The following is a 24966-nucleotide window of genomic DNA, read 5'->3' as shown; positions in this document are numbered from 1 at the left end:
CCGTTGACTACACATTTGACACTTTATTTGTATATGGATTAAAGAACACTTATATAAGCTGGGTGCACTGCGTGAATGATATAAAAGCAAGCTTGTTAAAATAATTTCCCCAGCTACTCCCCTAAGCCGGCTACGTGCCGACTGTGATTACCTGCCTATGCCCTCTAGTGTGCAGGTGAAGTAGCAACAGTCACCTTTACACAACTTATCACACACAACATATCACACATATAGCATTGCACACATAAAATTTGCTACCACAGGTACATCACTTTGTAAAATATATTATAATATACATTTTCAGCGGTTTGTAGTTCAGTTGTGTTAGTTGATAGACTTGCATTGTTGACTTAATCAAGTCATTTAAAAGTTATATTCTAGGGGGGGGGGGGGGGGGTTGGTTTATATTTCACTTAAAATGCTAAGCATTATATGCTTACACAAGAAATTTAGAACAAAGTTGACTATCATATCAAACTCATTGGAATGTAATTTCTAAGCAAACCATTTACTCGTGTGGCATTGTGTACCAAAAATAACAACCTTGTGAATAACAGGAAGTAGGAGAGATGAAAGACTTTTTTTGCCCAGTCACTTTCACACGGTAACATCAAAATGGCTTGACGTTGTGCAATTTCAGCCCTCCCAATATGGCAGATGTACGTCTGTGGGTCAATTTTTTCTTAACACTATGAAATAGTGTAATTACATAATTTAGCAAACGGCACAGCTCAGGATTATTCATACACCGATGGATGCGGCCATCAGGAGGTTTAAGTGTCTTCTTCAGGGACACCTCAGCATCCAAGCAGGAGGAGCCGGGGGTTGATCCAGCGACCTTTTGGATCACTCGGTGTCGGCGATTTGCTCTACCTCCTAAGCTATCCTGTGAACAAAGTGTTCTATTACCTCCGCCACAAGGTTAAAGCAACCCTCAAGCTGCTCAGTTAAACTTCCTGTTTTGCATTGAGAAACACGTCTTTAAACGGCTGATTTGAGGTCGACATGTTTTGTGACTATGCAAGCCAATTTTGGATGTGATCACATCGGATTCGCCTCACTAAACAAAGGGCGTGCAACACAGAGGAATAGCACATCCTACTTTAGAGCTTATATTTTCCAAGGGTGGTAATGTTAGACTCGTATCTGTCCAATGACAGAGACCATATGACACACGATATGCAAACACTTTCACATTTCCGGTGAAACCATTAAAATATTAGTCACCGTTTCCATGCACACGTATATAAACATATACGCAGCTTACTTGTAACAGGGGGGGGAGAATTTGAACAACCCAGGCAGTAAGAGGAAGTGTGAGAGGAGAAGGGGAAAGAGGAGGAGCCTCCGACCACAGAGGAGACTGGGGGCATGATAGAAGATTAGAGAGAGAGAGGTGGACCCTTTCCCTTCCTGAGGAACAGCTGCACTCAAACGTCCGTCTTCCCTCCACTCAAAAACCATGGACTTCATATAGGGAAAGTGTCGCTCTCTACCCAAACACTCGCACCGTTCTTCACACTCAAGGTAGGCACGTCTGCATGTTTTGTTCTCCTTTCCTGATCCACTCCGGCTCTCCCCCTGTTTTGCATGGATACGGTTTACCTGGCTGAAGTATGTGCAGCTGGGTGTTCAGGCTTCTGGCCAGCTCTGCTCACTGCCCTTGTTTAGGGGAGGAATTAGAATGGTACTACTTAGTCACCTTAGCGTTAAGAGTTTACTGTAAGAAAGTGCATGCATCATGCTGTGTGAGGTCATATCTGATCATATCTCTGAATGTACACAGCTTTGAATGCAGCTTAAATCTAGGTTTAAGCTCGGAGATGGTTAAGTTGAGGTATAAGCTTGGAGATGGTTAGGGTGTCGTCCACATTCAATAGGACTTTTTTTTTTTTTTCGGAATATTGGGGTTTCGGTAAAATGGGTCATCAAAACAATGGCATGGCACCAACCAGACATGCTCATGCAGTCATGCAGCCCACCGGGGGTAGGCAGTTTCAGGAGTTGAAATGCTGCAGGTCAGAAATGCTTGGAATGCCTCCCGGGGTTAAAACAACTGAAACTGTAAACGTGGGTAGGAGTTCAAGGAAGTATCGTCTTACTTACGGGCATGTCCTCCCCAGAGGTAACTAAAAGTGCAGACTAACATGCTCATTGTACAACCTTTATGAGCGTGCGCAGCCTTCTATGTTATTTGCCATTTTCGTCGCTATTTAATTTCAACGCAACACCACGTTTATTGATGTGACTCGTCAGACAGGCAAACCCACTTTGGCTTCAGACCAGGGAACAGCTTGGAACTGCAGGTCTGCACATGTGGATAGAAGAAAGTGGCATCTACTGTATGAAGGGGTCTTGTACAGTAATCCACCAGGGAAGGAAGGGGTGCTTGACTGAGGCAGCACAAGTAGGCCCAGTCGGCTGGATGAGGTCCAATGGCAGATTTTACGCTCAAACAACCAAACAGGATATCAAGTACCCCTGTTGCATAACTTACCGTTTCTTGCGCCGTGTAGGTCAGTTCATGGATAAATACTTCATTCATCCCCGGAGGGAAAATGCAGCATCACAGCAGCTCACATCAAAATACAGGTCATAATAATAACAAAAGCAATGGAATAAAAATATAACAAAAAAAAAATGACAATCTGGGAAAATGTTAACTGTGCAAAATACGACAATATACACTAAACCACATAATGGTAAATAAATATAACCTCAAAAAAACAAACAAAAAACAGTTAAAACAGTGAACCAGAAAGATCAACCCAAAGATAAGAAAAAATGAAAACGTACAATAAACCCTTAAGATAAAGATTAAATATCAGCCTAAAATGTTGACAAAAATGAACTTCAACATTGAAACAGTCAACAGAATGTTGGCAATAAACCTCCAAAAAGAACAGTAAACATACACTGTGCATCTACTCTGCATCAACAGATTTGTGGGCTAGAAAACCAAAGGTTAGATGCTCAGGGGCTGCCTGCTGGGGGTAAGGAACGGGAGTTGTTGGTTGTTGGGAGTTACTCCAAGGGGCGGCTTGGCGGAGAGCTGGAGGGGTTTATTTAATAAAGGAGAAAGATGCAGAAGGGATCGGGCAATTTGGAACGACCCATCTTCTTAAAGTAGGAGGGAAGGTCTTCTTGGGTGCGGCGGCACAAAGGTTGGTATCGAAAGCGGACGTAATGGGGAAACAGGTTAATTGACACCATCAGTACAAAAAAAAAACAGGAATTCCAGGGTTTTCTGGGCGTGTGGAGCACAAAGTGTGATTTTCCACCAGTTTCAGGTTTCTTTCAGGTCACTGATAAGTATCTGGAGGCTCATTGGAGCATATTTTGAGGACGTTCTGTGGAGCTGTATATTCACGGCACCGGTGCAGTTAGTCTACAAGTCTATTCACAAATCTAGACTACAAATGATGTTGCTCCATCTGTATGTTTTTAATGAAGGATAATTCACACTGAGCGTTTGATGCAAGGGGGCTGCATTGATATTTATATGGAGTTACCTATGTAGCTACACTCAGCTTTAGCGCCGTGGTTGAATTGGAGGGCTTTGAAATGAGAGGTCAAAACAGGAAGTGGGGCCCATAGACATACATTCCCACCCCCCTCCTCCGTCTTTGCAGATGGGCGACCACAGCCGGGTTGACGCGCTCTCGAGGTCTCACGCGGCGGGAAGCAAAGAACTGCCGGAAGACCACCAGCCCAGCCTCTACTCGTGCTCGTCCTCGCTGCGTGCGGTGATACGCATCAGGGAGAAGTACCTGGCCCTGAAGAGGCGCCGCTCGGACATGTCCGTGGGCTTGGCCGGGGCCAAGCTCCTCGCGGGCGCCCCCGTCCGTACCAGCCCCAAGATCTTCACCTTCGACGGACTGGGCCCTTCAGTCTCCTCGCCCGCGGACCTGCTGAAGAAGAAGAGAAAGAAGAAGCGCCGGGTTATGTTTCCCACCGGGGGAGGCCGCAGAGCCGCGCCCAGACCGGAGCGCAGCCGCGCCAAATACTGCCTCTACCTGCTGTGTGCCATCGTCTTCCTCCAGGTCGGTGGACACGATGAAGATAGCAGATACCAAAGAACTGAACAGCAGATTTGACGCCCTCTTCTGTCCTTATTTAACCCCCTCAAATTCACTTTCTTTGTCGGCAGGTCTACAACGCCATAGAGAACTTGGACGACCACGTCCTCAGATACGACCTGGAGGGATTGGAGAAGACCCTCGGGAGGGAGGTGTTCGGTCAGCAGGGCGCGGTGGAGGGTCTCCTCGCACACCTGAGGGACTACCTGTCCACCTACGTGCACAACAAGCCGCTGGTCGTGTCTCTGCACGGCCCGAGCGGCGTGGGGAAGAGCCATTTGGGTCGCATCCTGGCCAGGCATTTCCGCTCCGTCGTGGGGGAGACCCTGGTGCTGCAGTACTACGTCCTACACCACTGCCCCCTGGAGGAGGGTGCCCCGCAATGCGCCCACGCCCTGTCCACCCTGATCTTGGAGGCGGTCAAGCTGGCCGAGGAGGAGGAGAAGATCCCTCTGTTCATCTTCGACGAAGCCGAGCACATGCACCGCGAACTGCTGGACGCGCTGAGGGAGCTGGTGGCGTCCAGGCGCTCCAAGGAACACCTGAACGCCATTTACCTTTTCCTGAGCAATCTGGGCCAGGCGCACATCACCAAGTACCTTCTACACAACGCCTCGAGTGTTTCTGCAGGGATCACAGCCGCCGGGCGCCACAGCAACCTGGCGCGGGAAGTGACTCCGATACTGCGGAACATCCTGGAGAAGCTTCACCCGCTTTGGACGGAAGCCACCCTGCTGCCTTTGAGCCTTCTGGAGAAAGGACACGTGATGGACTGCGTCCTGGATGAAATGACCCGGGAAGGGTTTTACCCGGACCGTAGCAACATGGAGCGTCTGGCGGGGGAGATGGAGTATTACCCTTCCGTGGGGGGCCGGCAATACGCCAGAACGGGCTGCAAGCAAGTGGTGGCCAAGGTGAACATGCTGTGAAAACTTTCAGAGAGAAGAAAGGTGGATGTAGGACTTGAGCCGCTGGAGGAAGGATACATGTCCAGCAGCGTCACTAGAAGGAACATCTTTATTTAAAGCGGTTTTGACAGTCATACTCTCTATGGAATGCACATTCAAAAGGTTCATTCCGCAAGGCACGCTTAACATTTTAATTTCAGTTTTGGGGTTAAGCCTTTTGTCCCCCCTCCCCCCCTTGTGCAATTCGTGTGATCCGGATTTGTTTCATTTTCTATTTCATAGGGGGATCTCTGAAACCCTGGAAAAAACGACGAGTCAGGCAGATATCACACACCAGATGAAATAGGAAGCCGTGGATGTTTTTCATTTTCACACATCAACTTAGGCAGCTCAACCAGACCTACTGGACATAAAGACATTTATCTGTGGTCATATCAATAAATAAAACTTAAGGCATGAGACCAAAGTTTGCTAAACAAAATTTAGTATGAAGTAAACACACAGTGTTTTTGTTGCAGGTTCTTACTCCTATGAGCCATTCTACTAAGTTCAATAATTGTATCGCATCTACAATTTACTGCCTTGAAAAATTCAACAAAAAGCCAAAATTTCCTTCTATTCCATAATTTAAGAATTTTGGTTGGTGTTGTAGTGGGACAGATTTGTCGACACATCCCATTAAAATAGAAATACCACTGGTCTTTCTTTGAGCGTCGTCATAATCAGGCAAAGGAAACGCGGATACACTGAGACATATTTTATTAGAATTCCCATAATAGACATTGGAAAACAATGACCTGCGTCTAAACGACAAAGAAAACAAAGAAAAGTTCTAAGGATGAACCACAATTTGTGTCAGGACTTTTGGAGCAGAGAATGTATTCCCCACGGGTGGGAATCACGACGACGTCGTGTCATCGTATGTAGGGCTCATCCCGACCGGGAAATGAAGAGGTGAGGTTAGCTTCTAAAAGGTGCCATGACCACAATGAGTAAACGTGTCCGAGCGACTTCAGCAAACGACTCTCCGCATCGTAATCCACGTCACGGAAATGCTCAGGTGACGGACGTGGGGGGGAGGGGAGGGCAAAATACTCTCGGGTCTTGTTTCCTTTGGCGACGGCTTTGCTGATAAATAAATAAAAAACAGATAGATGAAAACAACATCGTAGAGAAGCCGACTAACTACACAACCTACGGGAAGATCCCACTGCATTGATTTCACCTATGAGGCGTCCCAAAAAGGATAGAGAGAGGGGGAGAGTATTTTGGACTCATTTCTCTTTAAAAACATAAACGCATGTTACAGATGCCGCCGGAAGTGCTCCGGCCGAACCGTCCTCGCCTTTTTGCAGAACAAGCCGCCCGGATTCGTAACCCAAACTTGAAGAACGGATTAACTCCGTAACGCTCTCACCCCAGGGTTATCCGCCGGTAAAACCAACCAAAACAGATGTTTCCTACTCAACCAAAAACAGCAAAAACGAGACAGTCGGCACCTTTTTTTTTTTTTTTTTTTTTTTTTTCAGCCAAGGGAACAAAGCAGACACCTTGGGTTTAGGTCGGTGCAGGTTTCATTCGGTCATGCTCGTTTTTCTGAAAGGCGGGAACAACAGAACACAGAAGCCTACGCGGAGTGACAACGTTCACACCGCTTAACTACGGGAAGCCAAGACCTACCGGGAAATAAATACTGCCACTTCACAAGAAAACGGGGATGGGGGGGGGGGGGGGGGTGACCAACTAACGGGATTGCCCGCCGCCCTGACTCTCGTCCGTGTATGGCGCCGAGATTTGACTATTACTGTCAAATGCACGCCCGTTTGAGTGTTAAGGAGGCATAGAGGGCCGGTCATACGGGTGGATGAGGGCCCAGAGAGCAGCTAATCAGTGGGGACAGGGAGGGGGGACGGGGGGGGGGTTATAAAGTGAGTGCGAGTCTGTGGGCTGGTCGACTGTGTAGTGATTTTCGGGTGGGACGGGGCTCTCGTTTAGCCCCCTTTTTACGCCTCCAGCTCAAAGCCCATGCCCACTTTGTGACCGCCGGCGTTGAAGTTCTTCCCGTCGATCAGGGCGGAGAGGGTGACCTTGACACCTGTGAGGGGGGGGGGCATGGAATTTGGAAACCACAAAGGGGAAACACACAGTTCCGTTAGCAAATTGGGCAACAACTATGGGAGATGTATCATTAGGTCTAATCTTAAGACTAAATCACACTTTTAACCTGGATTTACTACATTCACACTGCAGGCAAAAGTGGCCCAAATCGGATTTTTCTGCATATATGTGACTCAGATCAGTTCGTTTTTGTTTTTTTTTGTTTTGTTTTTTAATCAAAATAGCGTGAACAGCACAAATCACGTGGAATCTGATCTTTTCAATTCATTCGTTGATTTGGGCCACTGTCATATGCCTAAATAACATACAGGTCTGATTTTTTGCAATGCGACCAGACTCAGTCAAACAGTCATCGGAAATCATGCGACTTTTACGTCACTCTAGAGCGACATTCGTCACAATCCTGTGCTGGTGCAATAAATCCGAATTGAGGCCTCTCAATCATGGTCTCTAATAGTTCTAAACTTGCTATAGTCTTGGTTTAAAAAAAAAAAAAAGTTTCCAGAATTAAGTGAAGGCTTGAATTAACCCTGACCAGATGCAGGTTTAACTTTGGATTAATGGACGTGGCCTCCAGGTGGACCTTGGAGAACATGGTTTATATGGACTAAGACCAGCACCGAGATCAGACAGAAGGAGCTGACTAGTCCTAAAATCCTTAACTTAGTCTAGGACTTCCTAGTCTAGAACCAATTAATCCTAGATTAAGCAACGTCTCAGAAAGGCTTTATTTTATTTTATTTTATTTTATTCTGGATTCATTTAAGTCGGATTATCTTAGGTTGGGAGAATGGAGCTATGATAATATTAGTAATTATGAACACCCACCTGGCCTGAGGCTCTGGGTGTAGCCCACTCCGATCAGACTGGCGTTGTTCACTTTGGCCTGAGGGAGAACAAACGATGCTTATCAGAACACACAGCTCTTATTATTATTATTATTATTATTATTATTATTATTATTATTAAATAACAAGTCCAAATGGCTGATTTGGGAACTCACAGACAGCGAGGCGTCCTTGTCCAGCTTGTACTTGGCAGCAATACCAAAGCGGGTGTTGTTGCTGCCGGCTGTCCAGGCCAGGGTGACCGCCGTCTCCAGCTCGTCGTTGACCTTCTGGTAGATGGAGCCACCAAACTCGGTGCCGTCGTTCCTGCGGGGGATGGGACGGTCGGGGCAGAGCCAGGTTAGAACGCCAAACCGCTGCGCACGCTCCCTGAAAAAATCCTTCAACAATTGCAAGAGAAGTCTGCATCTCTCAATACACATGGTATTTGTTTACTAGCGGCTCTTGACCGCTCCAATATGGCGAATGAGCAGACGTCTAGCGGCGACATGCAGCAGCTCATTCACCACATGTCGTAAAGTAGCAGCAACACAGCGCGACAAACTGTAAAGCAATCATTGTGCTTCAGAGTAAAACAAAGCACGCATCTGTCTTGTCTGTCTTCTTTTCACCGCAACTCTGCATCCAGATTTAGGGAATTATTACTTTTAAAAAGTAACTGCCACTTCTCAGCAATGGAACCAGGTTTAAATCTTCAGACGAAATACTCACACATTGGTGTGCAGCTGGAAGTCGCCGGCTTTGTACCCGAGGGCAAAATTGTTTTGGGCAAGTTTGGACTTGGCGGTGTCGAAGGCCATCTGGTAGCCAGCCAGCCAGCCCTCGTAGCCCAGCACGGCGGTGGCGTGGATGATGGGACCCTCCAAGTCGAGGTCGCAGCAGACGTTGACATAGTCACGCTTGTAGCCAGCCTTGAGTTTCCCGCTCTTCTTACTGAAAAAGCGTGTTTTGCAATCAAGGGCTCAGATTAGAAACGAGATCAATAGCAAAAATATAAACCAAAATGTTTTTGGCAGCTTCAGAATAAAGGGTATTCGCTGGGTTACAATGGCCCCATAACGGAAACTGGGGGGGGGGGCGTCCTCCAAAAAAAATCTATGAAGATAGACATGGAGAGTCATAAGTCCTTCTATATTGTTTATTTCTGTCATGTAGTCTCATGTTAAACTTAACATCTTCAATGGTCCATATTTGCAGCTGTAAATGGCAGCAGAACATTGGTTGAAACTGTTTTTGAAAGGGTCAAATAATCTAATAACAGATTTACACAGCCTTTATATTAAGTTATTTCTTTATTTACCAGGGACAGTGCACATCAATTTCAGTTTCCACATCAATGTAAATCTACCAGAGTTAGCTAATGAGCTCATTTTCGTCCGTAGTCCCTGACACACATGTCTTTCGGCGGTGGGAGGAAACCCAAGCAACCATGGGGAGAACATGCAAACTACACACAGAAAGGACCAGGCACGGCTGGGATTTGAACCCAGGCAACAGTGAGGCAACAGTACAAACCACCGAACCATTTATGGTGTCCGAATCAATTAGCATTCAAATAAACTACATATGAAGACACACAGATGACACATTTTGGGAGGTCTGTGGCTTAAAAGTCTAAAGATGTCAGGCGGTGCAGCCGTGTTTTAGGCAGTGAAAAGGCCTGAAACTAAGTCTTTCATTTGAATTTGGACTCACCCTGTATTTGGTACAAAAGACGTATCCACGGCAACCTTCAATCCTTGAGCCAGCTACAGAGGGAATACAACACTTTCTGTTGAAGTGGCATTGCCTGACATACTCCCAATGCACTCTTGATGCTTTGAAATGTGTTTGTAAATGAGGTCTAACCACAAACACACAGACCTGGTCCTCCACGGTGACCTCGGTGGCCAGCGTGTTGTCTGTATTCCACTTCTGGTTGAAGCTGAGGCCGAGCTCCTTCATCTTGTATTTGGTCTCCAGGCTCCCCGCGGCCTTCCCCGTGTCTGTGTTACTGGAGCCGGATGTGTTGAACTCCTAACAGAGGACACAAGAAGACCCATGAGTAAGAAAGGCCAGAGTGTTACGAGCATGAACCAGAAGATCGCTTGGAACATAGATCGTGTGAGAAGGAGAATGTTCGGATTTCTGGTTATGAATGACCGAGGAGCTACGTTAGAGGGAACTGTAAGGACGGGTATACATGTCAGAGAGCTGAGAGGGACACCAAGATAAATAAAGTAAAATTAGTTTGAACATCTTCACTAGACAAAAGGTCTGCCTAGTGTCTAGCCCTAAAAAAGGGCCCTGTGAACCAAGCTGAATTAAGGTGAAGAATATGACGGGGGAAACCCTAACCCATTGCTTGCTTTTTGAGATAATCCTCAACAACGTTAATGTGACTTAATACTGCAGATGTCCAAGCTACCATAAAAGCCAACGAGACTAAAAGACAAACAAAAATAGAACCCACGAGAAACAAGATGATAAAATGATATTTTCTACAAAGATATTAGAAGCGTAAGGAAGAGTGAAAGCGGTTTGACAGGATAAACGACAGCGAAATTCACACCATGGAGAAAAACAAAACAACAACAACAACAACAAGACGAAATAAGGAAATGGAGGTTGTGAGAAACAGTGGAAAAGGTTTGAAAACTGAGGCGTTTTCATTTTCCGGACACAGGTCGGGTCTGGGAGCGGGTCTTACCATCTACATGAGCGCGACAGCGGTCCGGGACAGAAGGCAGCGGCATGGAGACAGAGCAGGGGTTAGGAGAGCCAGCTAGAGAGACAGAACTGCCGTGTCTCTCTAGAACAAAGCACAGATCACGCCAAGCAGAGCAGCATCAACACTGCCGTCACCCCCCCCCCCCGAAAAATTTTTTACGCTTTAGCAAGTCGGTCATTAGATGCACAAGAGCACGGATCATTTTGGGGGGGCGGGGGCGAGGAAGCAGACGGAATTTAGGGAGAAGGGGTAAAAAGGCAACAAACAGGTCTTCTTACCACTCCGCTCTGAGATTTGGTCTTAAGGTCCAGCTTCACGACACCAAAGCCTAAAGGAGTTCAAAAGACAGGACGATCCGTTTTCAAAAGAACAGAACAGATTCAGCCCCACACAACAGTGATGAGAAGCTTAACTTAATCTTACACTTGTGGGACTTTCACTTTCACTTTTTACTAACTCTGAAAAGAGGTTTGGATACTCACCATAGCCCTTGCTGAATATGTCCTTGGCGGCCTTGCCCAGGTCTGAGTAGGTAGGAGGCACAGCCATTGTTCTGGGAAAAGACAATCATGGCGTAAGTGACCCGGTTCTGCTCTGTCCGCTTTAATTAGGCCTCCATTTCATCAAAACCAAATATATATCTTTAGACCTATTAAAACGACTACTTTACTGAATGAATTAGCCTATATTTCTTAATTGATGAGGTTAAGTTATACCTATGTAATCTTATATCTTAATATGAGGCTGATCAATTGTGCGATATTAACAATTGGTCGTAGTAGTCTAAATCAATGGTAAGAAAATATAAAAATTCCAAAACCTGAAAAGTTTGTGGGACTTTTCATTCAATTTGATATTGATGGTCCTTTAACATTAGATCTTAAATCTTTAAGCAGATATTTAAGAAAAAAAAAACGTTTTGCAAGTGTTAGAAGTCTAATGATTTGTATCGCAATAAATTACTAAATTAAAATTTAAGCCATCAGCAGGTGACTTCTGGTTTAAAGTGTGCTCCTTTTGAGCCGGGATAAAGCCGGATAACAACTACTTACACATGCACACACGCACACGAAACCTGCAAACACAATTCATTTTATTTACAGAAAATTAATATCGCTTGCATTGTGCCCAGGCCCGAGGTTAGAAACGAGCCGTGTCTTTGCAACCAGAACATCGTGTTCACTGCACCACAGACCGCTTTTCAAGAATAATCTGCGATTTATTAGGAGTTACAAACGATTTATTAGGAGTTACAACGTCCCAACGGGGCTATTGTTGTGGGCGACCCGGCGAGCTTGCGCTGCGGTGCTTGTCCAGAACAAAGGACAGGCCGTGTGGCGGGAGCGGTGTGCCTGCTGGCCGGCTTGCCGGGATGCTGACCCGCTAGACAGCACCGTCACCTTAACGGCCCAAGGACAGCTTCGCTGGCCCGGAGCGGGAGATAACGTAGAAAAGCCCTGACTTCACACGCCCCTCTCAGCACACCGGCTGCAGCGGTCTATACAACCCAGGACCGCCGGTCCACGTTAAGACCGAGTCGCCGTTTTAAAAATGTCATAACTGGTAAAAATCATTCACACAAGGGCAGAACGACACTCACACGCCACAGCAGCCATGGAGGCTCAAACTGGGCATCCAACCGACGGACACCGCGGCAAGAATCACCGCTAACGTTAGCACGCTAGCCAACGCGCTAACCTCGGAGAGGGGACCCGCTGGTTCCATTATCGGAGGACGGAAACGGGAGCACTCTCGTTCAAGGAGCGCTTTCACCACACTCCCACTACAACGTATTACGTGCACAAAAAGCCCCCTACCCGCGCAGAGTAGTTTAGCAGGGATGAAGCCCACGGTGCCCCGGCTCGGTGCTGCTCGGCGCTGCTCGGTGCGTGTGGCAGCTACAAGCTATGGAGCTCAGCAGCGTAGGGCACAGTGAAGGAGACACGTGGCGCATGCGCAGTGTTCCCGACTGCTGCGCAGGATCACCGGCGAAAACGAACTTCAAGCGCCAAAGAAGGAAACCGAACAGGAGATGTAATGTTTCGTTTGTTGTTGTGTTGCTGTTGTTGCAGCAATGTATTTATTTTTTTATTAAGGGCTATGAAATATCTGTATATATTTATTTTTAATGTTTTAATGTTTCAGATTGTTCTATTCATTAAGGTCAGCTTAATGTATCTGTATAGAAACTTTATAAACTTTATAAAACAACTATCAACTTTTTTTTTAATCAATTTTCTTTTAATTTCTTCTCTTTAAATGTTTATTATCTTTACTTATTTTTTCGTATTATATATGGAACACATTAGCAGTTGAAAGCACTGAATTGCATGAAGGCATATTTCAAATTGCACAAATGTGTCCGACAATTAAAGTAGAATTTTGCGTTTGAACATTGATATTTCAATTTATTTTGGAAAGTTGGAAAAGCTCAAATCTGTTGCCTTCTAGCACCAGAGAGACCATAAATGTGCAGGGTGTGTGGTTGGCGGCAAAGTGTATCGCATTCAATAAATTGTTTCCCATGTGAACAAACCCAAACATTTTAGTTTGCGTTGCAGCGAGGTTGCTCCCACCACGAAACACAAACCTACAGTGTTCCATTATAACAGACCAGCTAGGCTAAAACTGGTCCAGTGTCTCATGGGCTAAGTTCAATTTCCTCACCATTCAACTTCAAAATGTGAAATGAAAAAAAAATTGGGCACCCTCAGTCAAAATGCATGCAGATATACAGATAAACATAATGTTCATAAGAACCCACACATCCCAACGCCATAGACACACTACATGACTTTCAAAGTCGTCAGCTCTCTGTACTGTTCACACTACACAACTTTCTGTCTTTTGATCGGGAATCTTGTGGTTTCACACTACATGACTGATCGGCAACAGGGGGTCGCACATTACAAGATCTTTCACCAGGAGGAACCCCGAGGGGTCTCCAAACTACGTTTTGTCACGAATAACACATGCGCGGGGCAGAATTATTTTTTTTTTTTGCAGATTCTTGATCAGTGTACCAAAAAAAAACAAATTAATACAAGCACAATTTAAATAAGAAATATTAAAAACCCAGAGGAGAAAAGTAAAATGGGTTGTGGCAGTCCCTCCTGCGACACACCAAACAAGTGACATTTTCAGGGCCCTCCCGTACAGAGTTACAGAAGACGATGGGTTGTAGACACAAGTTTATTGTAGAGACAAGGCTCGTGGAATTAGCCAGGAGCAGATAGACATGTCGTGACCGGGCTCCTAGCCAGAGTGAGTGTGGGGATGGCAGTTTTACCTGCTGCTTATTAGACCAACCAATGAACAACAGGTATGCAGCCACTCTGACCCAATCACCTAGATCCAGGTCGAGTGTGGCTGCTCAACCGGACCATCCCCACACCAAGTAGGTATTTTGTGTGTTTCTGGCTGCTGCTCCGTGTGCTCCCATCTCTCCGCCTTCTCGAACCCCCGCCCCTCACCTAGTCCGAACTCGGCATAAAGAGTTGCAGAAAACAATAGCGGGCACAGGTGCAGCTGTTCCCGGGGCAACAATACAACACACTTTAACCATTAAAGACACCCATGGCAGAGTTGTCAGTAGAGGACTTTACTATGACCTCATCACAAAATGAAGCACATGAAGTACGCAGAACGGAACCCAAAGCCTTTTGGAACAATGTGCTTACATTTTCCGAGGTTTGGAGAAGAGGGAAGCATTTGTAAAGAACACTTGCCAACACTTGCCAATGGGGGTGGACCCATCATGAATGCACAGGTGGAAGGAAGAATGGATATAATCAAATATCAAGATATCAACATTTTTGCATGCTCAAAATCAACCATTACGTACCTTCAGGAATGACGGGTGAAGGTTTTGGTGAAGCGTTTTGCATAGGAGAATGGGGAAACATCCCAAAATAAATAATTGAAAGACACAGATTGAGATTGATTGATTGATTTGGGGATATACTGTACAGTCCATCCAGACAGTCAAACGTTGACACACTGACAGATGCATATTGTTATTGTCTATGTATTACTATTTCAGTTTTAACAAACGTTCAGGTTTAAAGCTATTGCAAAGTAGCGCTATTCCATAACATACTTTTGCATGTACACAATATTTTCCAAAATTAAATACAAAGCCCTTTTTGATCTGAAAGATACCCTCTTCGGGAGCAAACCATACGTCATGCATTAGCATCTTGCCAAATAATATGTCTTTAAAAATAGGCATGTAGCAATGAAAAAGTTCTTTATAGTATATTTTCCATGATAAATAACTCGGAGAGTAGCTGCATTAAAACAACTAAGATCTGTTTTTGACGAAATTGGTGAAATCAATTAAATTCGTATTGACCTGTTTTTATGAATAGGGGTGTGAATTCCCCAACCAAAATTGTGTTCGCAGAATATCCTTTTATTGTGCACCTAATGATTTGTACAAACACTTTGACTGTGAATGCATTATGTGTCAGAGTCGTGCTGCATTTGGGAAAAGTGGGAAATTGGTAAATGTTCTGTCGAGAACCAGCTTTAACACACTTCTATCTCTGGATTGGGGCCCTGACCTGTTCAAGCTAGTCATCGCTTATCTCACTTATCATTCGAGACAGGCTGCTCTAGTTTTGCTGATGTGAAATGGTGCATACATTTCTTTAACCAATAGGACATTTTAACTCAAGTAAATGAAAGGTAAACATGTTTTTAGACAAGACTAAATTCCAGCAATTTGCTAAATTTTTGCAGGATTTGGATGGAAAATGGAAGCGGAAATGTAGAGCTTCAAATGGAAGAATAAACAATCCACTTCAACTCTGTAGTGAAGCCTTATGTTGTAAAATGTCCAACAAACAGGAACTCAGAATCAGAATCAGAAATACTTTAATAATCCCAGGGGAAATTACTTTTGTTACAGCTCCAAAGTTCAAAGTTCAAAGTTCAAGTTCAAATCTACATACAACATATTTACATACAACATATAATAATTATTGAGAAACATATTTATATATAAATATATATATAAACATATCTATATACACATGGTAAAGTGTAAAATGTGCAGTTAAAATGTGCAAAAACAAGAAGGTGCAGTGCAATTCTTCAGATGGAGGTGCAAATGGAAGTGTGCCCATGAAAGCTATCGTCAGTTGCCCATATAATTCATACAAATATTTAAATGATTTTTAATAACATTTCAACATTTCAATTTAATTATTGGTATATCACGACAAGCCCAACAGAATCAAACATTTACATTTTACATGACATAAATAGCAGGCGTCCAAGGCCACTTAGACAAGTGCATATATAAGTACATACTGGAATGTCAAACCACTGTGTTTGGTTTATTCCTTTCATTTGTTTTTGTTAGATGCCTGAGGCCTTAACTGTCACTGAACTCAGACCCCGCCCTCTGTGCCACAAGATAAGAGCATGTTAAAGGTCTGGCTTTTACACCATATCACACTAAAATAAAGACGAATGAGCGGCAAACGTGTTTTTTTTTGTGTCAAGTCATCCTGGAATGTGATGTTAGTGCCGTGTTGCTGATTTCACGAAGATCCTCCCTAAAAGTTTTAGGGGAAAGGCGCCGGCGGCGGTTTGGCGTTGACACGTGGAAGCGGCGGAAAGTTGATCGCTCCGCCCCTCGGCGCAGTCCCTGCTCTCAGTTATCCGACAACATCTGGGCGGCGGGCGGGGAGGGGAGGGAGTGAGTTCACCGTCAGAGAGCAGCACAACCCGGGAACGACCAACCTCTGATCGGTGCTAAAGTCCAACGATCCACTTCGCTCAGCCGTCGAACTTCAACCCCTCCGCGGGGCGGAGGCGGAGGCGGAGGCGGGGGCGGGGGCAGCGGCAGCGGCAGCGGCAGGTTTCTCCTCCGTTACAATGCATCGCAGTGCCTTGTGATCGCAGAGCGAGCTCTGTGGGGTTTTCGACCCGGTCCCGAAAGTGTGACAGTGCGGCTAGGCTAACGGCGCTAGGATGTTCAACCCCTTCCACAGACCGCACTGCCTGGCCGCGGCGGCTCCGGCGGGGAAAGCCAAACTCACGCACCCCGGCAAGGCGATCCTGGCAGGTAAGGGTCGAAACCTTAAAAACCCAGAATCAGACCGCGCGGAGCGCCGAAGCGTTTCGCCAATGACGAGCGGAGATGGTGGCGAGCGAAGAGATCCCCAGCGAGTGTGATCGAACCAACACAATCGCTTCGATAATCGCACGAAGCCCCCCAAAAGTGTCCCCGCTGACGGCAACCGCACGATCGCGCCGCGGTCGGTTGTAGGTCCTGCGAAGTGCAACGTTTGTCAAGGGAAGGCACCGAGTAGCCTCCCGTCTGCATAAACTTTGCCCTATTTATATGGCATTGTCTGCGATGAGAATGGGGGCGGAAGACCCCCACGAACCTCGAGGCTCCTTGTCGGGCTTTTGAACGCCCGCCACCGACACTCGGTGCAGGATGCCTACGACGAAACCGAGCCTCTTATTGTCAGTTTTTGCAACAGGTGCTTCTTGCTCCAGTGCAGGGCTGTCCGACAGAAAAAAGAAAATGCAAAACTTCGTCAATGCACCAACACAATAAGCATAAATATGAGCAAATCCGAACACACTGGTTCTGCATAGTAGCCCGATATGGCTGTTGGTTGTTGGTAGTTCAACCGCTACAGGTATTTCCCCCATCGACACAACTACAGTTCATTTTTGTCCTTCACATTTTATCCAAAGGACCGGTCTGCGTTAATACAGGGGCCACACGTTGGACCCCGGGGCTATCAGTTGGATCGGATTTTCTTAGATTCTCTCAAAACCCACTTTCATTTCAGCCATTTTGTGACAAATGATGCATCTTAAATATATATATATATATATATATAGAGAGAGAGAGAGAGAGAGAGAGAGAGAGAGAGAGAGAGAGATGTCACTAGATGTGATCGGTTAGTTAAGGCAGTTAGTATAAACGACGTAAAGTATTAGGTGTAGTATATATATAACGCAATGTGTTAGTGTTTGACTCGGCGGAGCAATTCACACAGCACACGGTCATGAAAAAAGAAGAAAAAAAGAATCGCGTTCACGTCGGCAGATCCTCTTTGACCACAGAGAGAATGTGCACGACGCTCCTGTGCGAGATGACGCCAAGGCCTGGACGTGATCCCTCGCCGGGATCAAGTCGGGGGTGCAGGCGGGGCCCAGTAAACGCTTGATTGTTGTTCGTACTTTGTTCAACTCGACAATAGAATGCGCAATGCATTGATAGCGAATACGACTGTTGCCCCACGCTGTGCCTTTGTTACCACGATCTGTCCGAATTGCGTTGTTAGTCCTGGTAAACACGATGTATTTATCATTTCCAGTTCGGGGAAAAAAAAAACCAAAAACAGGATATAAACGGCGGAAATGTTTTTAGTGATGATCTGCTCTTGTTTTGTTTTTGTTGTTTTGTTTTTTTTTTATAATGGGGGGCTTTTTGTGTGACCTGACAAAGTGAGGCTTGACTCGACTGAGATGGGATTGCACAAGCCTGACCTCGCATCCTTCAGTGCGGTCGGATCGTGCGCTGTGTGCAACACTCTGCACGGACGGTGTGTGGTGCGAGGCAGGGGCGCGGGGGGGGTTCAAGGCGGCACCAGGGGGGAGAGAGGGTCCTTGAGATGCAACCCCCCCCCCCCCCCAAAAAAAAAAAAAAAAGCCGGGGAAGACAAAACATGGCTCTCTGTTCACAAAATAACATGGTCATGTTGAATTGGAATGTTTTGTTTTTTTTTGAATGCACACAAGCCTGTTGAATCAGGCGGATGAGGCAGCGGTGCAGGACTATTGCAAAACACTCTTTAAACTTTACACGCCCCCCTGCGTTGGACCAGTGCCAGGGGGAGTACACCGTGGGCAGAATCACGCTGAGCTGATCTCAGCCAATCCGCTGCCTCCTTTCTATTTTTTGGGAAAACAGCAGACGCGTGACACGGGTGCTTTTAAGGTGGAACCCGGCTAATGTGTGCGATGACTCCCAAGTTCCACAATGCAACGTTAAAATCATACATAAATAAAAAATATTACACATTTTCGCTGACAGAAAACACTCAAAATCACTTCATAGCATAAAATTGTATTTAAAAAATAAATCAATAAATAAATAAAAATGATAATAATAATATATATATATATACACACACACACACACACACACATACACACACACACACACACACACACACACACTAAAGATTTAAATTTTAAACTCAACTATATTTTCCAACATTCCCGAACAGGTATTTTCAAAATAAGACGTTTCCTTTGAGGAGCATACAGTAGTAAATGGAGGGAGAAGTGAAAATAACAGTATGAGATAAGATGATTTGTTATCATATCAGGAAAAACAAAGCCAAAAAATACATAGCTTATTCCCCATCAACTTGAGTTAAAGTCATCGGCGACCCGCCTGCAAGGGCTTTGTATGTGGATGTCGGTCTGGAAAGTTCTGTTTGAGTTTTGGGAATGTGTTGCGTCGACAAATAACAAATAAATGATCTTTGTTTGAATTGGCTTTGTGATTGACAACTCTCTCTGTCTACAATTCCAGGTGGGATTGCAGGGGGCATAGAGATCTGCATTACATTCCCCACAGAGTATGTGAAAACCCAACTGCAGCTGGATGAGAAGGCCAACCCCCCCAAGTACAAAGGAATTGGTGAGTCACTTGATGAATATTATCTGTATTGACATTGACCTGCAATAGGTATTGTTGCTTGGAGTGAGCCGGTTCACGTGTTATCTGCATGAGGAGAGCCTTTGGACTTTGCCATGGAACATAGTGTATTTATCTTCTACCACTCGGTTAAAAAACGGAGCTGGCATACATCCCATTTCGTCACATACCACATTTACATTGCAACATCATGTATTCTTACAGGTGGAGGTATATTTCTCTTAAAATATAGTCCTTCAGAATGTTCTTAACTCATTGTGTAATAATCATGTTTATATTAGGACTATTAAGAAAGATAGATAGATAGATAGATAGATGGATACTGAAGATAGATACTTTATTCATCCCCAGAGAGAAATTGCAGTGTCTCTATAGCTCACATAAAAAATTGGCAATAATAATAATAATAATAATAGAAAAAAATTAAATTGAAATAAAAATAAGAATTAACTGGAAAAATATATAATATAATTTAAGCAATATAAATGAAACCCAAAATTTTACTAAAAGATGGAGAAATTGGAGAATACAATAAACATAAAGATAACCATTGAAAAGGGAAAAAATGGTCATATACAATGACCTAATGTTAAATAATAAAATTAACCTAAAGATTCACAAAAAGCAATAAAATAAACCCTAACAAATAAACAAGCAATATGAAATAAACCTAAAAATTAACGAGAAGATAAAAAATATACAGTAAACCTAACAATTGACAATAAGAAAAGTAAAATATAAAAAAGCACTTTGTAATAAAAAAATGGCAAATATACAGTGAACCCAACGATAACCAATAAATATAAACCTAAAGCAAACAATAAAGATGCTAGGTTGCCATTTCTCTCCTTCTCACCCTCTTTTCCTGATTTGACATATTTATTTGTCATCTACACTTTTTCCGTTTCAAAGGCGACTGTGTGAAGCAGACCGTGCAGGGTCATGGGGTGAGGGGTCTCTACCGAGGCCTGAGCTCCCTCGTCTATGGCTCCATCCCCAAAGCGGCCGTCAGGTACACACACACACACACGCACGCACACACGCACACACACATACACAGACACACACACACACACACACACACCTACAACCACACTGACTGTCAGTACAATTTTATTTCAATCTCACCCTATTTTTCAGGTTTGGAGTGTTTGAGTTCCTCAGCAATAAGATGCGTGATGAGACCGGTAAGCTTGACAGCACTCGGGGGCTGCTCTGTGGTCTGGGGGCCGGAGTGGCGGAGGCCGTTTTGGTCGTCTGCCCCATGGAGACCATCAAGGTCAGTGAATGGCTGTTCTCTTTTTTTTCCTTTTTTTTTTTTCTTACCCGGGACAAAAAAGTAAGACGGAGGAATTGAGAGTTGATTTCCATGTTAATTTGGCATCCAACCCTGAAAAATAAGATAGATAGATAGATAGATAGAATGATACTTTTTGAAGTGGATGAGCTGATGAGCTAAAAGAGCGGCATAGAAATAATTTAATTTTAATCTTTAAATGCAGGTTAAGGACAGGTTTTATTTATTTGTTTTTATTTTTTTAAGTAGCAAGCTCGATAACACTAAGTTTTTATTAGTTCATAGTTTCATAGAGCATCGTTTATGATACAATTTTAAGTTCATCTTGTGATGTAATGATATCGTTCCAGGTGAAATTCATCCACGACCAGACGTCGGCGAACCCCAAGTACAAAGGATTTTTCCACGGGGTGAGGGAGATAATCAGAACTCAAGGTAACTACCTCCAAACATAAGGAAGCATTTACTGTATGTCACTTTGTTTAAAAGTCATCTCAAATGAGGATATGAAAATGCAATTCCCCCATTTAAGCTGACACCGAGTTGTTGTTTTATTTTGTTATTTTACATTGGCGGTGACATTTGAGGGGAACAAAAATGGCATTGGAATTCTGAACCTTCTTTGATTTCCAATTTTTTTCTTGGGACATTTTAATATTTTACACAGGAAATGAGAAATGATGTAATGATGGTGTAAAAAGCATAACTATAAAGCATAGGTGGAAATATACTTTTATTTTCCAAATTGATGTTTTTAATAAAGCAACATGATTTCATTAAAAGGACTCTTTATTCATTTCCCTACAGAGATTTCCTATATAGTTTCAAGTCGGCATCATCTCCAACCCATCACTCCCGTATAACTAATAATCAAATATTATTGTTAGTTATTGTCAATTATTATTTTTGGAAGTTGATGCATTCCAGAATGAACATGCATGTATGTAGGTAGTTAACAAAACCACTTTTTTCTCTCACAATGTGTTGATTTCAGTAACAAATGTATATATGTATGTGTATAAGTGTTCAAGAAAGAAGTAAGAGCATGGAAGGAAGTGGTCACCAAAATTCCCAGTATTTCACCATTTTTAGCATATTTTTCTGTCAACGTGTCACTTAAATTGTCCTGTGGTGTGGCGACACATTTAATTGAGAAGTATTAAAAATGATCTCTCAGGCCTTGTAGTAAGTTAACTATATAGCTGTTTTCTATATGATTAAATAACAATTTTCACTGAAATTATTTTACATTTATAATGCAGAAGCATCACAAAATGTAATGTACTGTGATGAATTTATTATAATTTCACTGATATTAAAGACTATAATCCAGTAAAAATAGGCCCCTTTGACAAAACACCGCAAGGCCTTTTAATCCATTTTCAGAGATAATTTTTAATATTTATGTTTCCTACTGTTTCATGCCTATTACAGGCACACCACACAACATTTTGCAAGTTTAAGTCTAAAATACTTCAATTAAACAAGGCAACATAATAATGAAAACAGGCCATCCGCTAGAATCGATTGAACATTTGTGGAACTGAAAATACATTTTAGGGTGTTTTTTCGTTTCATGACGGTAAAATGAATTGTCATGTCAACTACGTGTACTGTATAGTTTGTTTACTAATAGTTAATGAACTACTTTATCTCCAGGACTGAAGGGGACCTACCAAGGCCTGACCGCCACCGTACTGAAGCAAGGCTCCAACCAGGCCATCCGCTTCTACGTCATGACGTCCCTGAGGAACTGGTACAGAGGTGGGTATTTGTTTTGTCTGATGTGAATGTTTAATTGTTTTTGTATCCATGTCATAAAATGTTTTTGTTTGTATTATTAAGGTGATAACCCTAACAAGGCTATTAACCCCTTGATGACCGGACTGTTTGGGGCCATCGCTGGAGCCGCGAGTGTGTTTGGAAACACTCCGCTGGACGTTATCAAGACTAGAATGCAGGTAATCTCTTTCGTTCATTCATTCATCCATTCATCCATCCATCCATCCATCCATTCATTCATTCACCTTTTTATGATATAATTATAATTCATTTAAAATGACATAAAATACATTTCTAAGTTAATCTTTGAATTATTACTACAACAAAAGAATACCTACGCATGCAATAAGTTCTCATCTGCAGATGGAGAAAGGAAGGTGTGGCACATCAATGCTATCAATGCTATGCTATAGAATTCGTTCGTCTTTTTTATTCATTCCAAGTCCCATTTCAGTCCAGCCTTGTAGCACTTAATTGTTAAAATCTCTGGAAACATAAACTTGAATGAGCAGAAAAAACATTCATGGAACCAACTGATAAAATGTTGTGTTTATTGAAGTTCTCGCATGTCTTACGGCAATGTTCCGAATTTTTGTTTCCATGAACATTACATTAAGTTGTCACCCACATATAACTAGAAGCAATCCACATCGGGGGATTATGGAAGACAAACCATCTCTATTTTTCAACAGGGACTCGAAGCTCACAAGTACAAAAGCACGGTGGACTGCGCCATGAAGATCATGAAGCATGAGGGGCCTGTGGCGTAAGTTCTCCATCTCTCTCTTTATATGGGGAAGAGAAGAATAAACTCTAACACTAAAATCTCATGCCTAGTACCCTGACGTTCCCCTTTTGTTCCACACAGGTTCTACAAAGGTACGGTGCCTCGGCTGGGCCGTGTGTGCATGGACGTGGCCATAGTCTTCATCATCTACGAAGAAGTCGTGAAGGTTCTCAACAGGGTCTGGAAGACCGACTGAAACTGGCAACCCAGAGATAACCGCCCCCAGACAGGCCACGTCTCCTTTGCTTTGTTTTAAGGTTTTGATATCTACCTCCTGTAAGATCTGTCAAGAGAAAGGTCGCTTTGTTATAGATTTTATTTATAACCCAGCTGTTGCAAATGTGCAATATATTTGTAAAGGAAAAAAAAAAGAGAATACATTTAATTTAGGGAGGAGGGTGTGCATTAAGAGCTCAGGGAATACCACAAAGTAATAATTCAAGACATTCTTGATCTGAAAATTACATTTCAGTCACCACGGAAGTGACCTTTACTCACAGAGCTCTGAGATCCCGTCTTCTTAGGCTATATACTAATGTACTGCAAGAACAACCAAAGCCCAACGTGACACGATATGTTGCCAAATACCTTACAAATGTGTATTTCTTCCAACAGTCGTTGAAAACAATTTATGCGGTTATACATTGTTGCTCTGAAAGAAAACAAACTGAGATGTCAAACCCTTTCATGGCAACAGATATATTACCTTAATTTACATAAGGGAGGGAATTAAAATGGAAAAGCCTTATATTTACTAATCCAACGATTGTAGTTTACATAGAACTAATTGCTTTTATGGCTTGTCCTAAACTAGTAAGACTAGTTCCACATTACTCATGACTAAGCTTCTATATATTTTTTGTGTCTAAGAATTGTTTTCAATGAATGCCACAGAAAAGTTCTATGTAAATTGTGATTTTATTGAGGAATATTTTATGATGAGATCTTTTTTATGTTTCTTTGCTAGAGGTAAATCAAATTATTTAGGTCATTACAATTTCACAGATGTTACTAATTAAAAGTGTTGCACACAATGCAATGACCACATGTTAATGCCATGCATCAACTTCAATATCTCTGCGATCTTTCGATAATTTTCATGTTTGTCTGTTGTTTGTCTCTGATCTGCTTCCAAATTAATATTTGAGTGAAATTTCTGATAATCCTTTTTGCATTTCCAACCCGTGTGGCTGATACCATTAATAGTGCCTTCCTTTAACTTTATGGTATTTTTTTAATGATCACTTTCGTTCAGATATTTTTTTTATTTTCTACTTTTTACATGTTGAAATAATCTGGTAGGTGACCAATTAATTAACCAATTAATAGTATTTCATGGATTAGTCATATTTAATGTTTAATTTAATACCTAGTCAACTCTCAAAACCTGTAATTGTCATCTACATGCTATGGCATAACCATCCTATGTTGTGTGCATAGTATACACTATATGACAGGATTATATTTTTAGAATATAAACACATGCTCTTTGGTGATGCCATAATTGATCATAAGTCAGCATTTCGTATTTGTGGCTGTAGAACCCCGCAAATAAATTTCCTAAAACCCCATGACCTTTGTATATGTGCATCTTGCGATCAACATTTTTATTTTTTATTTTTTATTTTTTTTTAATGCCGTGGCGGTGACGTAGCAGCCGTGACGTGGCAGCGGTGGTCCCGTTTGGACGCGCGCTCGCTGGACCTCTCCGCTCGCCGTAGTCGTTAGCCTGCCGT

The 24966-nt window shown here is 43.3% G+C and overlaps 3 protein-coding genes across 3 annotated transcripts; 2 read left to right on the top strand and 1 right to left on the bottom strand.

Annotated features, from left to right (window-relative positions):
* The first annotated feature begins 1421 nt into the window (after positions 1-1421).
* Positions 1422-5685, top strand: tor4aa (torsin family 4, member Aa). Its single transcript, XM_080017825.1, has 3 exons — positions 1422-1527; positions 3633-4043; positions 4151-5685. The coding sequence occupies exons 2-3, from the start codon at positions 3633-3635 to the stop codon at positions 5006-5008; spliced, it is 1269 nt and encodes a 422-aa protein (XP_079873951.1). The 5' UTR covers positions 1422-1527; the 3' UTR covers positions 5009-5685.
* A 44-nt stretch (positions 5686-5729) lies between these two features.
* LOC307243164 (non-selective voltage-gated ion channel VDAC2) lies at positions 5730-12609 on the bottom strand. Its single transcript, XM_080017827.1, has 9 exons — positions 12481-12609; positions 11146-11216; positions 10942-10991; positions 9817-9969; positions 9649-9701; positions 8665-8886; positions 8109-8259; positions 7934-7991; positions 5730-7082 (listed from the first exon to the last, which is right to left on the bottom strand). Exons 2-9 carry the CDS (start codon positions 11210-11212, stop codon positions 6991-6993), a joined length of 846 nt encoding a protein of 281 aa, XP_079873953.1. The 5' UTR covers positions 11213-11216; positions 12481-12609; the 3' UTR covers positions 5730-6990.
* A 3968-nt stretch (positions 12610-16577) lies between these two features.
* slc25a1b (slc25a1 solute carrier family 25 member 1b) lies at positions 16578-24794 on the top strand. The gene is made up of 9 exons (XM_080017386.1): positions 16578-16739; positions 19239-19346; positions 20277-20376; positions 20505-20643; positions 21012-21096; positions 22321-22425; positions 22507-22622; positions 23136-23209; positions 23312-24794. The coding sequence occupies exons 1-9, from the start codon at positions 16646-16648 to the stop codon at positions 23424-23426; spliced, it is 936 nt and encodes a 311-aa protein (XP_079873512.1). The 5' UTR covers positions 16578-16645; the 3' UTR covers positions 23427-24794.
* The last annotated feature ends 172 nt before the right edge of the window (positions 24795-24966 follow it).

The sequence above is a fragment of the Zeus faber genome, assembly GCF_960531495.2.
Source record: "Zeus faber genome assembly, chromosome: 17".
In the NCBI taxonomy this organism is placed as follows: domain Eukaryota; kingdom Metazoa; phylum Chordata; class Actinopteri; order Zeiformes; family Zeidae; genus Zeus; species Zeus faber.
This window is presented reverse-complemented; position numbering and strand designations above follow the sequence as displayed.